The sequence below is a fragment of the Centroberyx gerrardi genome, chromosome 17 (assembly GCF_048128805.1).
Source record: "Centroberyx gerrardi isolate f3 chromosome 17, fCenGer3.hap1.cur.20231027, whole genome shotgun sequence".
In the NCBI taxonomy this organism is placed as follows: domain Eukaryota; kingdom Metazoa; phylum Chordata; class Actinopteri; order Beryciformes; family Berycidae; genus Centroberyx; species Centroberyx gerrardi.
The window spans coordinates 8,679,979-8,696,424 of record NC_136013.1 but is presented as its reverse complement, the minus strand read 5'-3'; the positions used below and the strand labels follow the sequence as shown (position 1 = coordinate 8,696,424).

Genomic DNA, 16,446 nt, shown 5'->3' with positions numbered 1-16,446 from the left:
GTTGTTGCCATTCAGCGGTGATTAGAGAGGATCTAAACATGGAAGTGCCGCCAAAAAAGAGGAGAAAGTACCAGGACATAAGATGTTTGTGTAAGAGACAGACACACACACACAGAGAGAGAGAGAGAGAGAGAGAGAGAGAGAGCACAATATCACTCTACTGAGGGGGATTTACAGAGAAGGGTGTGACTGAAGGATTGAGAGGGAGGGAGAGATAGAAAGAGGAAGAGGAGACACCAGAATTGTGACAGCATCAATACTGTTTGTTGCAATTTAGCAACAATAGATTAATTCATTATTCAATTGCAACACAGAGACAGCGACGGACGAGGACAGACCACAAGCATAGACACGATGCTCCACAGACTCTACAGAGGTACAAACGGATGCACACATGCACACTCAAGCATGCACACACACAACCAGTTTGAGAGCTATCAGAGCTTGCATTACTAATCTTCATGAGTTAATGTGTCACTCTCAACTCCCATTTGGCCTGGCTTTATTTTGTGCTTTTTTAGTTTATGAGGTGTGTCACAAAATCTATCAATTGATGGTGGCAGAGACAATATCAATAATATAATGTAATTAATAATGTTAGCATGCATAAAATATAATTTACTGGTAAGGACATTAGGTTTGATGATGACTTTCTGAACTGTTGGTTTGATCAGCTGTTTACAAATCTTGTGATTTCATGTCTGATTTATTGATCAGTAGTCTTAAGTATTTTCCCCCTAAAATTCACCAGAAATGATCACCCCCCCCCCCCCATCCCACCCCAACCCCATCCCAATGTTCCAAACAAAGTTACGCACTTGTGTACAGAAGAGCAAAAATGGCATCAAAATGCCCAGTGTCCATAATTATAATACAGAGTGACACTCTAGATGGTAAATAGATGTTTTTAATGTCTTTTTCACAGCATATAATAACTTTATAGGCCTACATGCTATGCAAGATGCTGTGTAGCCTATACAGGGCTGCCCAAATTAACAAAGAAAATCTCAAACACCAAACGTAAACCAAACAACTTAGAAGTGTGTCTACTATCTTATTTTCAATTTTGTACTTACAGTACCACTCAAAAAACATTGAAACACGTTTGTAAATAAAGGTTTATTTTGAAGGTTGGGACCGGAAGTGTTATTTTTATTCCAGCTGACTTGACACTAGTGCGACGTTGACAGTCAGCAGCGTATCACCAACAACAGCAACAACAGCATCAGAAACATTAAACAACGTGTTTATCCGGATCAGCAAGTCGGTTATCGCCGAGGAGAAGCAAACAGTATGAAACTGTTACTGTTAATAACCGCACTTTGTCTGTGATTTTGTGTGTTTTATCAACAAAAAGAGTACATACATGTGTCTAACGCTAGATTGTGGTGTAACGTTATGCAAAAAGGATAACGTTAGTTAGCTTGTTAGTTGGCTAGCTGATTTTTGCTAGTTAGACTTGCTAGCTTGGTACGCAGCTTCAAGAGTCTAACATGTCTAGTCTTACATGACTTTTGCAGTTGGCGGTATCAGTGAGCTATGTAACAGCTACTTTAGCCAATGTAGGAATAAGTGATGTTATCATTTTTTTGCACGTCTTCTCCAAGAAGGGAACAGGTCATGTTATGAAGGCTGTACTGGTGCAGGGTCCCCTAGTCCCTGCACAGCCTTCATCTCCACACCCACTAGACAGGAGTTAAATGTGTCAACTGATGCCAACTGATGTCTCACACACAGCTTCACACAAACTGAACATACGCAAGCACAGCTGGGTGCAGCACAACACTGATTGCCCTCTAATGATCCAATCTGAGAGCCTGTTTCTCTCTGTCTGTCTGTCTGTCTGTCTGTCTTTCTCTTGGTGTGTTCCAGGCGTCATGTTTTCCCGCAGGTGGCGGTTCAGTGAAGTGGACCTCTTTACAGACCGTGATAGGAGTACAGAGACTCTCACCCAGGCCATCCGTGCTGCGGTGTCCGAGGAGCCGGATGCAGATGGCAGCCTGCTGTTCGGTCAGCTGCAGGGCACTGTGGTGGGCCTCAGGTATTATACTGGGGTGGTGAGTATCAGCTAGAATCGCTTTTGATCACCAAGTACACCGCTTCCACAAAGACATTCACTTGGTGCTGACACATTACAAGACAGTTACTCAATACATACACTGCAGAAAGCACGTATTGTATGATAGTAGACTAAACGTAAACATACTAAAAGTGTATATTCAAAAGACGAAGAACTGTTCCAGCTCAGTTGATGAGTGTGGTTGTGCTGGACAGGTCCCAGATGTCTCTGTGTGTCTGGCGTGCACACTCAGCAAACCTTCCCTGTTTCTGTGTCTTGTACCCTTGCAGGTGAACCAAGGGGAAATGGTTGCGTTGGTGCGTGAGCCCCAGAATCCGTACGACCACAACGCCGTGATGGTGGCCAACGTGTATGGCAGCCAGGTGGGGCACATCAAGCGGGAGCTGGCAGCAGCTATGGCCCACATCATGGACAGCAACTTGGCCAAAGTAGAGGGGTCAGTGCAGTGTTAATTTGGGTTAGACTGATATATCGGTTTGCCAATATATTGGGCTGATATTGGCCTGTGATCCATTGTAGTGTGGGTTTCAATAAAGTTTTAGTGTCCTATGATCTGCATGCTGTTTTTTTTCAGAGGCTTTTTGCTTTTGCCTGCCAAGAACAAAATTCTGAAGGGAAACACTGAACACTTTTTTTTTTTTACATGACAATGGTCAAATTTAAAGATATTGAATATCTGCACAAAATATCTGATATTGTCAGCTTCAATCCAAAACGATCTGTATTGGTATCAGCCTTCAAAAATCCATATCGGTCAAACCCCGGTGTTCAGTGTTTTATATTTTTAGTTTTTCTGATTTTTATTTGAGATTCATGTTTTACTTCATTTCCCTCTATTATTTACTCCTCTGTTGTCTTGGGCACTTCAGTGGTGTTAAGGGGAAACCGTGAGCTCAGGTGTACCATGATTATGTTAGGATACGGAGTGTGTGTGTGTGTGTGTATGTGTGTCACTGTATGCTCGTCTGTTTGCTGTTTCAGAGTGGTGCCCTTCAGGACGAACAACCAGTTCAACATGCCAGTGATGCTGTCCTTCTGGGGGAAAGAGGAGAACAAAGATGCTGTGATGGAACGGATGGCACGTCACGGATACAAGCTAAACACAGGTGGGAACAGACTAACATGTACCTGTTAGTCTCACACACACACACACACACGCATTCACCATCCCATTCTGTCTTGCTTCCTCGTGGACCATCTCTCACACAAACGCATACACTACAACTATCCATATAGCATAGATTGTTGCATTAAAATATGTGGTTTTCAGTCATTTTCATTAATTTCATTGTTTACTTTGTGTGTGTGTGTGTGTGTGTGTGTGTGTGTGTGTGTGTGTGTGTATCTGCATGTGCGGGTTTGATTTTAGGTGCGAGCATGACAACAAGTCGTGGTCCTACGGGTGCTCGTGCCCCGCCAACTAAAAAAGGTTTGACCATCCCACTGACTGCACAAGAGGTAAAATACATACATTTAGTTAATTGAATACAGATAAAAAAAATAATATACCAGTGTTTTTTGGTGAGATGATGAGTTTTCAGATTTCATTATCATAAGACATCATCAGTCTTTTAGCGCCAAGTGTATTCATTGTTGAACACAGTAGAAGGTGTATAATGTTCACACTGAAAACTGTTTGGACTGACTATACATTCATTCATGTTCAAAACACTGTGAAACTTATATGATGCTTCATCCGACAGCTTTAACTCATAGACCTACTTCGTTTGCATGTATGTATCGTAATGTGAAACTGTATATTACTGGGCTAACATGCTGTACTCTCTTGTTTCAGCTGAAGAATGCGTTTGACAATCTGTTTGACGGCTTAATGGAGAGTAAAGATGGAGAGAAAGAAGCTGCTGAGGTGCGTCTCTGATCTGTGTATCTTTGTGTTTGTGGTCAGCAAATTAACGACTTTTGTGTTTTGATTGTTTCAGTACGCATTATATTTTGTGTCTTTTTTTTGTTCAAACTCACCGCTTCAGGAAGTACCTGCCCATTAAATCGTATCCATATTTCTGTTTGTCTTTTCATGATAGAAACTACTCATGTTTTAAATGATTGGGGATGAATGACTGTTTTTGTAACAGTTTTGTCAAAACCTCATGATTCCTATTTATGTCTAAATTTCATTTTTAAACCCAGATTCCTTGATTCTGTCCACAAAATGGAAAACACAGGGTCCTACAGTCTATTGTGAAATATTTTCAACCCTTGCACTTTTTGCTTTAGGCCGTTTGTAATGTTGCTGAAGCTTATTCTAATACTGCAGACATTGTAAGTCCCTCTGGATATGTAAATTGTTAATTATAATGATATTTATTACAAATGAGTTTGTTGAACATTGATACTTTTATTTGATTTGTATCTTTGTTCATATTTAAATCTGCACTAGGCAACTTTTGCACTTTGTCAGTCCCAAGTGGCAGCAGGTGAGGCAGCAGGACTGTTTGAGTTTTGGAAAGTTTGAAGGACTTAATTACCCAGAAATCATGTTGCGTGACATCGGTAAACTGCGCACTCCCTGGACCTAAATTTCTTCTTCTTAGTGGCTGAAGCAGGTGGAGATGGTGGGAAAAAAAATCTTTTTGCAGCTAGTTCAAACATTATTGGTGAGTCCAGCTTTCTCTGGACAGAGCACTCACTCACCACTGTTTAGGAGAAAGTTTGTTTGTTTTTGTTTTCAAGTTTTGATTCATTACTTCTTGTGCACCGAGAAGATTTCCAGCCGCTGACCATACCGGACACCAGGACTCAATTTGGGCAAATAAGGCAAATCTACCAAATCCCACTTAATGGTGATGAGACGCTCTTCTCTGTTGCAGCCCCAAATTGAGCTTAAGACTGATAAGACTGATATTTTTGCATAAATATCTTGCTTAGTGCAGCTGTAAAGTGAACGTGCTTCTCCCTCTCTCTCTGCAGTCGGTGGGTACTCCTCTGCTGCTGCACCAGAAGCAGGCCCTGTCCTGGATGTGTGCTTGTGAAAACAAGTCTGCCCTTCCTCCGTTCTGGGAGAAGAGAGGAGAGCTGTACTATAACAGCCTCACATGCTTCTCTGCCAAAGAAATACCCGAGAGGGTTCGTGGGGGAATACTGGCAGATGATATGGGACTGGTGAGCACACACACACACACTACACATTGACTTATTTGACTCCACACACATACAAACTTCTCTGTGTTATTTGTAAATATGTGAGAATGGTATCTAATGGAATGTAGTTCAAATTAGTGGATAAATATATGTGTTTATTGGTGAATTACCAGTAAATTATTAGATTAACTTGATACATGCCATTCAGTCTTTCAGTGTTGGTGTGGGAGAGAATATTGCATCAAACTGTGTGAAAATTTGGCGTGTATGGTTGACAGTGAACAAGCAAACGTTAAATCTCCAATTGTAAGCATGCAGTTTGACATGATGTTTTCTCCAATGAAAAGAGAGAAAGAGAGAACAGAGCTGCTATTTTCCTCAACATATGTATGCTTTAGACCAGTGATTCTCAACCTTTTTCATATCAAGGACCCCTAATTTAGTCCACATTAGAGCCATAGACCCCCATTTGTTTAGATTTTTTTCTCTTGGACCCAAATCTGAGAATATTTTTATTGTCAGATATGATTTTGTCCAGAATCCCATGACTATCTGTATTGTAGGTAGAGAGATAACAGTATAACTATGACCAAAATAGTCATTCCTCTACATTCTCTAATTGAGTTAACTTCTTGTAAATGAAATAATGCTGAAGTTTAACAATTCATCAATTTGCTGGGGACCCCCTGGAACCCCCTCAAGGACCCCTGGTGGTCCCCGGACCCCACGTTGAGAACCGCTGCTTTAGACTGCTGTTATCTGACCAGACGAGCATCAAACCAACGCTCAAAACCTCTGTTTGTGTTTCAGGGTAAAACTCTGACGACCATTGCTCTGATCCTCACCAACTTCCACAAAGGAAAGCCTCTGCCTGTGGAGAAGTGTGTAAGTGTGTCCATCAGGGAGTGTGTGAGTGTGTGTAGTAAGTAAGTGCATTGATATTATGCATTGAGTGTTGTATATATTATATGAGTGTGTGTGTTTCAATGTAGGAGCAGCAGCCTTCACCTACCAAAGCCACTGCTAAACCACAGAAGGCCTCCAAACTGAAAGGTACCCACCGCTGTCAGTGAATGTGATTTGGTGTTTGTCTGTCTGTTTACCTGCCTGTTGTTCAGTCTGTCTACGTGTCTCTGCATGGGTGTGTGTGTGTGTGTGTGTGTGTGTGTGTGTGTGTGTGTGTGTGTGTGTGTGAGCGAATGTTTGCATGCTTACGTGCAACAAAACAGGACAAGAGCTAAACAGGAGTGATGATGTGGTGTCTTTGTTTCAGCGAGTGGCAGTGAGGGGGATCAGACAGCATCCGGTTCTCTATGTTCAGACCGGTAAGTGTGTCTCAGTTGAATTTGGCAAGCTGACATCTTATTATCACTGATATGTTGCTTTGCCGATCAGGACAACTGCACAACTTGATAGTGTAGAAATCTAACAATATACATTTGCACTTCTGGACACATTTCTGTACATATTTTCTTCCATCTGTAAGTCTGATATTGTTGCACACTTGCAGATCTGCTCTGTAAATCCAATAATATGGAGGGACGATGATGCACATTTCTTGTTATTGTTTTTTGTGTTACCTTCACTATGCTTTGTTTATTCTGTTCTCCTCTATATCCTATTCTTTGCTGCTGCAGTGACTTGATTTCCCCACGGGGATCAATAAAGTTTCATCTAATATAACCTGATAAACATGTTTGTGTGTGTGGGTCAGTCCCCAGGTGGAGGTGATCTGTGTTGATTCACCGGATGTAGTGGAGAAAGAGGTCGAGTCACAGAAGAAAAGTAAGAAGAACTGATCTCCATACATCACCTCACTTTCAAATGTGTGTTCATGCAGTTTGTGTGTTTCTGTCTTTTTACATGGATTTTGTGGCGAATACATATTTTTACCGGCCTTCTCCTTACCGGCGTTCTGCTCTTCTAGGTACGGGCAAAGGCAAACTGAAAGCCACCAAGCCAAAGCCCAAGAAAGGTACAGTAGACTTAACTCTTCTTTGCATGTATGTGCTATGATATGTGCATGTCAAACAAATATTGTGTGGTGCTGTTGTGAAGGCATATGGGGAGAAGCCTATAGAACAGTGAAATCCTCTTGCTCCGTGGAAGATCCCCCCCACTCTCTTGATCAGCTTCCTCTCCCTGTCCTCTCCATGTCCCTGTCTATAATTGAAAAAGCTGAATCAAAACTATTGTTAATTGTCCAATATACTGTATTTGAGCCCCTCTTGATATCCTTTTTTTGAGCACAGAGCGCCAATAGAATCAGTGTTTCAACATAAAAAATGTGATGATGGCCATGATTGAATTAGTCCTTGTAACTTTGATTTTGTTGGGGTGGTATAACTCAATACTATGGTTTATTTGCTTTGCATCAACCTTGCCAATAAATTATCTTCTGCCTGACGAGCTGCCTCTTGACCATTGTAATCTGTGGCTCCAGTATTCCAGGAGGATGTAGGCTTTGCTGCAGCGCTGACTGGTTCAACATCGGATACAAGCTTGAAGAATAAGAAAGCTGCCAAGAAGGCCACTCCGGCCCCCAGTGAGTTGTAACAGGGTGTTTTGACTGTCATTGTCTATGTGATGTATTGTTTTGATTAAAAAAGTTGGAATAATATTGACGTTAACTGATGTTTGTGTACCTTTTTGTGTGTGTGTAGGTGTCGAAGCCTCCATCCCTGAGAGTGCAGAGGACCTTTCAGCTAGAGCCACTCTCATCATCTGCCCACTGTCCGTACTCAGCAACTGGCTGGTGGGCACACACACACACACATACATACACACAAAAAGACACACATTCTATCACACGGCCAACTTAATTCACATGTAATCTCTGTCCTCCCATTCTTCATATGTGCAAATATAAGGACATAAAGTGGAAAAATAGCTTGTTAGCTACTCCTGGTATGATTGCATACTATGCTAATTAAGATCTACAGAGACATCATGTTGAGAAGGTTGTTATAAGCAGACAACCCCAAAACTCAAGAAAAGGTAGTGAAAGATTCAGAAATGACCAACATTGCTCAAAACCACAAGACTCTATTTTTCCATGTCAGTCATTTTTTAAACCTGTAAAATGTGAGTCGTTGCCTGTTATGCCAGATGTGATGCTGCCTTTCCCTCCCTGAAGTCAACACGTGTGATGTTTGTTTTCCTGTTCCCCCGTGCGTGTGCAGGACCAGTTTGAGCAGCATGTTCGTGCGGACGTGAAGCTGAATGTGTATCTGTACTACGGCTCAGAGCGCAACAGGAGCAAGAAGTTCCTGTCCTCCCAGGATGTGGTGCTCACCACCTACAACGTCCTCTCTGCTGACTTCGGGGTGAGTGGAGACAGGGCACGTTTATATCAACGGCTCCAAGGTGACTGTTTTTAAACAGAAACATTTAGGAGCACAAGAAATAAGCTGAGTTTGGGGGTACAGACTGTGAAAGTAATGATTCCTACCTTGACTTTGTATTTCAAGTTGCCCATGTGTTCCTTTTTCAGTTGATCTTGATAAGCATGGCTGCACAAATGGCAACCAATGAACAGTCTTAAATCTACAGTGTATATTTCAGTTCATGAGTTGAAACTGCAGCATAACTAAATGACATCAATATTCAAATGAGCAATGTGCATTTAGTATGCAGAGATGGTTTGCTTCTGAAAAAGCTTCTAAAGCTTCTTTAATGGGTCTGTGTTCCTTTCAGAATAAAAGTCCCCTCCATGGGATCAGTTGGCTGAGGGTGGTGCTGGACGAAGGGCACATCATTAGGAACCCCAACGCACAGATGAGCAAGGCCGTGCTCGGCCTGAAAGCTCAGCGGCGCTGGATACTTTCAGGTATACCCCCCCTTCACATACACACACACACACACACACACTAACACATAAACAAACACATACACACACAGATACATTTGGGCACCCACATATAAACATACAGAATAAACCAATTCTTTACAGTATAAGTCAATTCTGAGTCGCTGTTTGGAGCCATGAATCATTTTGTGTGTGTGTGTGTGTGTGTGTGTGTGTGTGCATCCCTCCAGGCACCCCCATCCAGAACAGTGTGAAGGACATGTGGATGCTGCTTGCCTTCCTGCGTCTGAAGCCCTTCGATGTGAGGGAGTGGTGGAACAGAGTGATCCAGAGACCAGTGACACAAGGAGACAGGGCCGGCATTCAGTGAGTGGAAACCAATAGATTACATTTCTTTTCTATAATACAGCGATAATGCTCAAGAGGCCATTCTTCACTGTGTATATGAGTGCGACAGTGATGCAGTAGGTAGGAGGCAATATTACTGAGATGTAATATTATTCTTAGATGAAGTAAATCCCAGCTGTGCTCATGGTGTAAAAGGTCATGGGTTCACTTCTCTTGTTCCAACCACAGTTACAGTAAGAATCACAACTTTCCAGTATTTCCAGAGGGACCGGGCTCCCCTGCGTAGAAATGACACTATACTTTTTTCCTAAAGGAGAGTGGGCCACTTTTATGAATTTTTGTTTGAGACAGTAGAGAAGTCTCGAGGGACATAGACTAGAAAGTGCCCTGGTGGGATTTGATTATCAATAATTTCACACTTCATAACAGCTTTCTGTTTGAAGAAATGTTTCCAGTTCCCCTAAGTTAATCAGAATTTCATGAATATAGTTCCAGTTATAGTTTTAATTATAGTGTCTTAAATGCTGGCATTGTATTACAGTCACAAGGCTTTTTATTTGCCAAGCTCATTTAAATGTATAAGGAATCTATCTACATTCACACAATTGATGTTCAGGAATTCTCTTGCCTTTGGTATTTAGACCCATATTGATTACATCAGATCAATTTACCAATACACAGAGTAACTACACTTTGTGCTGTTAAATTAGCACATCTATTTCAATTTTCCCTTTTCTAGAAACCTGCCTTGGTTGTTAAAAGAAAGGGTGGGTGGGAGTGGATTTGTCATTTTGTCTACGTCTGTCATAATTCAGTATTGATACTGAGACATCGGATATCAATACCATCAGATACTTGACTGCTGTGTGTGCAGGAACCTTCAGACGCTGGTGAAGTGCATCACCCTGCGGCGGACCAAGACCAGTGAGGTGAATGGGCGCCCCCTGGTGTCTCTGCCGGAGAAGACAGTGTGTGTGGAGCAGGTGGAGCTGACCCAGCAGGAGAGAGAGGAGTATGAGCTGGCACGCACCGAGGGAAGAAAGACCATTGGCAGGTGTGTGTGTGTGTGTGTGCATGTTAACATTTTAGCCATTTAGCTGACACTTATCCACTTTTAGCGACTTAGATAAGATGAAACGACAATGATCTACATGTGGAAATTGCAGCAGTAAAAAATAGGATACAGCAGTTGCCAGGATATAAATAAGAATGAAGCAAATCAGAGGGTAGAAAACGTGACGAAACCGATGAACACACATCGGATGTTGCAGGGATCAAACCTGTGACTGGTTACAGGAAGGACACTAACACCCCAACACCACCCTCTTGCCCATTTACTACTACTACTACTACTACTACTACTACTGTGTGACTGTTCTTAGCATTGTGTTTTGCCTGACACTGCTTGAACTGACCATAATACTGACTTTCGGCTTCATTACTGTTTGTTGCTTTATTGTCTTTTCACTGTTTATCAGGATAAGAGCTTCATCTAAATGTCTATCAAAAATGACTGAGAGCTGCTGAGAAATGTTTTGTTTCTTTGTGTTTGTGTGTGTGTGCGTGTGTGTGTGTGTGTGTGTGTAGATATGTAGCTGAGGGGACGGTGCTGAGTAACTATGCTGATGTGTTGGCCATCTTGATGAGGCTCCGACAGCACTGCTGCCATTCCGGTCTGATCTCAAAGATATCCTCAGACTTAGGTAAAACCAGTGATGTTTGTTTATATATTAATTTAGTATTTTTTTTGTTTGTATTTTTCAGAATTTCTTATCAATAACCAGTTTTGGAATTTAGTTTTTTGTGAATCTCTCCTTTTCCCGTTCCAGTAGGGGTTTTCATCTTCAAAATTGCTTGTTATATCATGATATAGGGGCAATTTGTTGTAATTATTTTTTTTGTGGGTGGGCTGATCAATAAGGCCGGATCATTAATTTTTATCATATTTCCATTTTGCCACCGCAGCTAAATTATGTAATAGAAACACTGACTCAACTGAAACTTATTTTTCATTGGAGATTATTGTGTTTTTTCTGGCTTTTTTCATTCTTAATACTTGGAAATTGCACACAACATGCTCACACATACCCACATACACACACATGCATACACACACCCATGCATACATAGTGTTTGAATACTCCAGTAGTGATACTATCTGCACTGTCTACTTAAAACACGTAATGTAGTGCCACTCCCAGCTCAGAGCTCAGACTGTCACTCTCTCTTTCATCAGGGTTTATTTTAATTCCCCTCCTTTCCTGCTTCTTTACACTTCTCTCTTCCTCTTTTTCTGTCTTCATTTCCTCTGTCAAAATATTTCACTCTCTTCTTTGTGTACCTTGCCACACTTTTTCATGCTCTTTCCCCCTCTTCCCTCTCTGTCTCCATTTCCTCTTTCAAAATGTTTCAGTCTTTGCCTCTCGTCACTTTGTTACCCTTTCCCTCCCTCCTCACTCTCCCTATTTCCTCATATTTCACCGATCCAACCACTAATTGAATGATGCATTTTACCCGGACTTTCCACAGCACATCATATAAAAGGGCACAGCAAGCATAAACCGTAGCATTTCTATAGCAGTGTGTTTATCAGATTTTTCTTATGGCTACATGGCATTGCTGGCTTAACCACATGTAAATAAATGTATCTAAACATAGCTCTTACATGTTGGTCTGTGGTTGATGACTGAGGTGCTTTCTCATCTCTTGCCTCCAGTACAACATGTTTTCACTGAAGCGGCATAGGCTCTGCCTTCTGTCCACTATATTAAACTGTTTCTAATCACATAGGCTATTTAATTCATAACCCAAAATCAGAAATGAATATATGTGAGCTGTCAACGTTTAACAGTTGAAAAAAAGCAAGTGAATAAAATAATCAGGCACTCTCAAAATGTTCTGTCAGAAAGGAGCCAAATGGAATGAAAGTCTCTCTCTGTGCTGCGCTCCGGGCAATTCTGAAATTAAAACCAGCAAGGGCCCTTTTTCTATTAAAGAAATGAAAAGACTTTACTGTCAGATGGTGCATGATCATAACTAATGAATGAAGGCCTATAATGTGACCAGGCTGTTGGAAAGGTGCTTGGCCAAACACAGAGACACTATTTATTCCGTCTATTGGCCCATTATGATCGGTGCCTGACTGATTCTCCTCATTGCCTCAATGCACTTTTCACCCGTCTTTCTCTCTCTTCTCTCTGTCTTTATTTCCACATATAAATCGCTCTCTGCACTCTCGCTCTGTCTGTGCAGGTGCAGCAGCCACGCCAGCGGAGCTGCGGGAGCGTCTGGTGGAGAAGCTGAGGCTGGTGCTGGCCAGCGGGTCTGATGAGGAATGCTCTGTGTGTCTGGACTCCGTCCGTCTGCCCGTCATTACACACTGTGCCCACGTCTACTGCCGGCCCTGCATTGCCCAGGTCATCAGCACTCAGCAGGTACATGTGCTGCCCACAGCAGATAACAGATTATTGTATTTAGGATTATTATATTCGACAAATGTGCTCTATTAATACGATCATGTCTTCTTTAAATGAAGTGACTGCTTCATCTTTAATTGCACCATCTTTTCCCCCCCTGTTGTGTGTATATATGTGTGTGTGTGTGTGTGTGTGTGTGTGTGTGTGTGTGTGTGTGTAGGAGATGGCGCGCTGTCCTCTCTGTCGAAGTGAGATCAAGGCCAGTGAACTGGTGGAGTTTCCACAGGAGGAAATGGAGGAAGATGACAACACAAACTCTGAGAAGTGGAGGACCAGCTCAAAGGTACGCACTCACTCACACATACTCACACACACACACACTGAGGCTGCAAAATTAATTGCAGAAAAAGAGATTGCAAAAACGCAATGTTGACTCCATTTTCCCAAATTTTAAGAGGCTACAATTTTTTCCTCACAAGGAAAGGTGTGCAGAATCTCTTGTCAGTACAAATCATTTTGAATGTCTGAGAAAATCTTCTTTTATATTCAAACCAATTCATGCAATGGTACGTGCAATTCATGTACCAATTGCAATATACAGCAAAGAAGAAATATGTTTGTTTAGTAAATATTGATCAGCTCAAGTGATCATCAAGATTCTCAGATACATTTGATTGTAAGTTAAAGCTTTAACATCTAAGATATACAATAAAATACTCGGGAGTCAGAAATTATCATCATAAATAAATTATTTGGATTTAGTGGAATTGAGGCCTAAAATAAAACGCATATAGGAACGAATAAGTGAAACGCATTTAAATTAGAGTGATCCTTTATTATGGCATTACAATGTATTAGACGTCTGGACTTACTACCCATTTCCAGTAGAACCTCTGCTCCTGATGTTGGAGCCCAATTTTTTTTTTCCCTCATCCTCTTCTTTTTTCCCCAGAAGTCATTTCTCTTGTTTTGCACCCGGACCCCTCGCTGTCTTACTGTTACATAGCTGCTACTGAGCTGCCAAGTAACCATCGCTCAAAAAGTCTTGAGACTATTTCACAAAACCTTCGCTGCAGCAGCTCAGCAGTGACAAAAGGGGAATTGTAGATTATTCTACCATGTGAGAGTCTTGTTGTTCCTCCTTATCAGACTGTGTGTGTGTGTGTGTGTGTGTGTGTGTGTGTGTGTGTGTGTGTGTGTGTGTGCGCGTGTGTTTCTGTTTCTGTCTCCACAGGTAGAGGCGCTGATGGGCAACCTGCTGAGGCTGCAATATGAAGACAGCAGCATCAAGTGTCTGGTGGTCTCTCAGTTCACACGCTTCCTCACCATACTGGAGACCCCACTCAGGTAATACACACACACACACACACACACACACACACTTAAAGGAGAGGTTCAGGATTTTTACAAGCCTATGCTATTGATGGTTTTGGCACCACTGTTTTTATTAGTGTTTTGTAGAAATTGGCACCCATGAGCATTTATTAGCAACACATTTATTATTATAATTTTTACTATAAGAAGTATGTGGGATGGCTTTCCTGTGATTTTGAAAATATGGGGAGAATATCAAATGGTAGAAGGAGGCTGGTGCCTAGTTCTCAAAAACAAAATTGTCCGTGACTTGGATTTGTGGGTCTTGGATTAGTGGTCAATAGAATAAGCTTCTAAAAATCCTGAAACTTCCCCTAAGCAATTTTCTTTCACCTCTCTTTCCCGTGTTCAGGTCTAGATATTTCTGCATGTCAAGCAAGATTTTGAAAATAAACATACGATCTGTCAGTGTGTACCAGTAGCTTTTGACTGGCGAATTTCTAGATTTCCTTTTATTTAAGTTTCTGTGACATAATTTCATGACTTCTTCTCGCTCCCTGCCAGAGAGCATGGCTTCAGTTTTGTGCGGTTGGACGGCACCATGACCCAGAAGAGGCGGGCCCAGGTCATCCAGGAGTTCCAGAGCCCCGCCCCCGACAGCCCGGTCATCATGCTGCTGTCGCTCAAAGCTGGAGGGGTGGGGCTTAACTTGACCGCCGCCTCCCATGTTTTCCTCATGGACCCTGTGAGTACAGATTTCGACCAGCAACCGGACTAACACACTCATGCCTGATTTTATGCCTCTGTGTTTACTGGGTTTACTGGCACCTCCCCCAAAATTTCAACTGCGCATCAGTCGTGCAGACAACACACAGACATGAGCGAGGAGCAGTACTTGTCTGTCTAAAGGATGTAAACTGGTTGGTCCATGATAGATGCATTTTTCACTTCTGAACTTACCTGTTGAAAATACCCTGCATGGTCTGACATGATGTCTAGTTTTAATATGCTAAAGTGTGAACCTGTACTTGACTGTGTGTGTGTGTGTGTGTGTGTGTCTTAGGCATGGAACCCTGCTACTGAGGAGCAGTGTATCGATCGCTGCCACCGCCTGGGCCAGACCAAGAAGGTCGTCGTCACCAAGGTGAGAAAGACAGGACGGAGTATAACCTTTTGTCTCAAACTTCGAGTGTTTTACATTGGTGATTATTATGATTAATGTCAGTCAGGAATGGAAATGTTACTCGGCTCTAGTATTTCTCACACCGGACCAGTGAAAGATTGCTCTCGCTAAGGCGGAGGAAATTCACTTTGGAAGACCAGCAGTGAACACAGCGTGCAGCATACTCAAATGTGGACAGTGTACAACAGATTAAGTTAACATTCAAATATTTTTATTTTGTGTGTTTCTGTTCATCCAGTTCATTGTGAAGGACTCGGTGGAGGAGAACATGGTGAAGATCCAGAGGCAGAAGCAGGATCTGGTGGAGAAGGCTTTCGGATCTAAGAGCGCCGACAGGAAAACGTCTCGCATCAATGACATCAAAGCCCTGATGGAGCTGTAATCTGATTTGTCGGCGCTGAGACTGCGACACAAGCGCCCGCCTGTGTTTGAACTGTTACACTGTGTTGTTTGACTGTTCCAGGCTCTTCATGTCTAAAGGGATTCAGAGATTTTTCATACACTTTATGTTACTGTTTTGTTCGTATTGTTCAATCACATTCCAAGATGTTTCAACTCTTCTTTTACAGTCGCTAACGTTTCCAGTTTTGTTTTATTTCATACTTAATTTTTGTAAATGTGTTTTATTCAATGATAAACTAAGCCAGTCATTTATACTGATTTATTTACAAGATGCACAGCAGCACCTTCTAAGTGCAAAGTTTCTGAGCTTGCTTGTTGAGCTTTCATTTTTTGATCACAGTTGTGATCTTTAGGATTTAATGGTTTTTCATTTACAGAAGCATCAAAGGTATGGTATGCATTGGTAGGTGGCAAATAAAGGTGGTGAATATGTCTGTTGAAAATGTAGGTATCTTTCACATTCAAGGACCTTGGAATGAATATTAGAAAAAACTCATGTAGTGTAGCAGCTTGACTCTGGATTTAGGGGTAGACAAGCCGAATGTAAAGAAAGAAAAAAAAGTCTAGTTTGGAAAATTCCGATGTTCTGTTTGTTTTTTATTTTATGTTCCTCCCATTTCTGAATCAGACAGACTACTGATCTTTTATTCTTCTACTGTACTGAACCAGAGATTTACAGCGGTTTTCATAACGTGAGTGCTTTTTCAACATAAATATGAAATTATTTCTTTTGAGCTGTGTTCAACAATGAAAAACTTTGACTAAATACCTCTTTATAAATCAAGTTATACTGTAT

The 16,446-nt window shown here is 41.7% G+C and overlaps 1 protein-coding gene across 1 annotated transcript; it reads left to right on the top strand.

Moving 5' to 3' along the window:
- Positions 1 to 1,202: 1,202 nt before the first annotated feature.
- Positions 1,203 to 16,434, top strand: hltf (helicase-like transcription factor). The gene is made up of 25 exons (XM_071912386.2): positions 1,203 to 1,291; positions 1,873 to 2,057; positions 2,350 to 2,516; positions 3,062 to 3,186; positions 3,450 to 3,538; positions 3,876 to 3,947; positions 5,009 to 5,200; positions 5,990 to 6,064; positions 6,172 to 6,232; positions 6,453 to 6,504; positions 6,894 to 6,964; positions 7,107 to 7,154; positions 7,623 to 7,724; positions 7,843 to 7,934; positions 8,362 to 8,505; positions 8,876 to 9,008; positions 9,218 to 9,353; positions 10,210 to 10,389; positions 10,923 to 11,038; positions 12,588 to 12,769; positions 12,972 to 13,094; positions 13,986 to 14,098; positions 14,630 to 14,810; positions 15,129 to 15,209; positions 15,487 to 16,434. Exons 2-25 carry the CDS (start codon positions 1,878 to 1,880, stop codon positions 15,628 to 15,630), a joined length of 2,859 nt encoding a protein of 952 aa, XP_071768487.2. The 5' UTR covers positions 1,203 to 1,291; positions 1,873 to 1,877; the 3' UTR covers positions 15,631 to 16,434.
- Positions 16,435 to 16,446: the final 12 nt, after the last annotated feature.

Bases quoted from the DNA above. Each gene is read 5' to 3' on its own strand.
- hltf (XM_071912386.2), top strand. From the start codon at position 1,878: ATGTTTTCCCGCAGGTGGCGGTTCAGTGAAGTGGACCTCTTTACAGAC. The intron at 2,058-2,349 runs GTGAGTATCAGC...GTACCCTTGCAG, and splicing joins TCAGGTATTATACTGGGGTG to GTGAACCAAGGGGAAATGGT. The intron at 13,095-13,985 runs GTACGCACTCAC...CTGTCTCCACAG, and splicing joins AGTGGAGGACCAGCTCAAAG to GTAGAGGCGCTGATGGGCAA.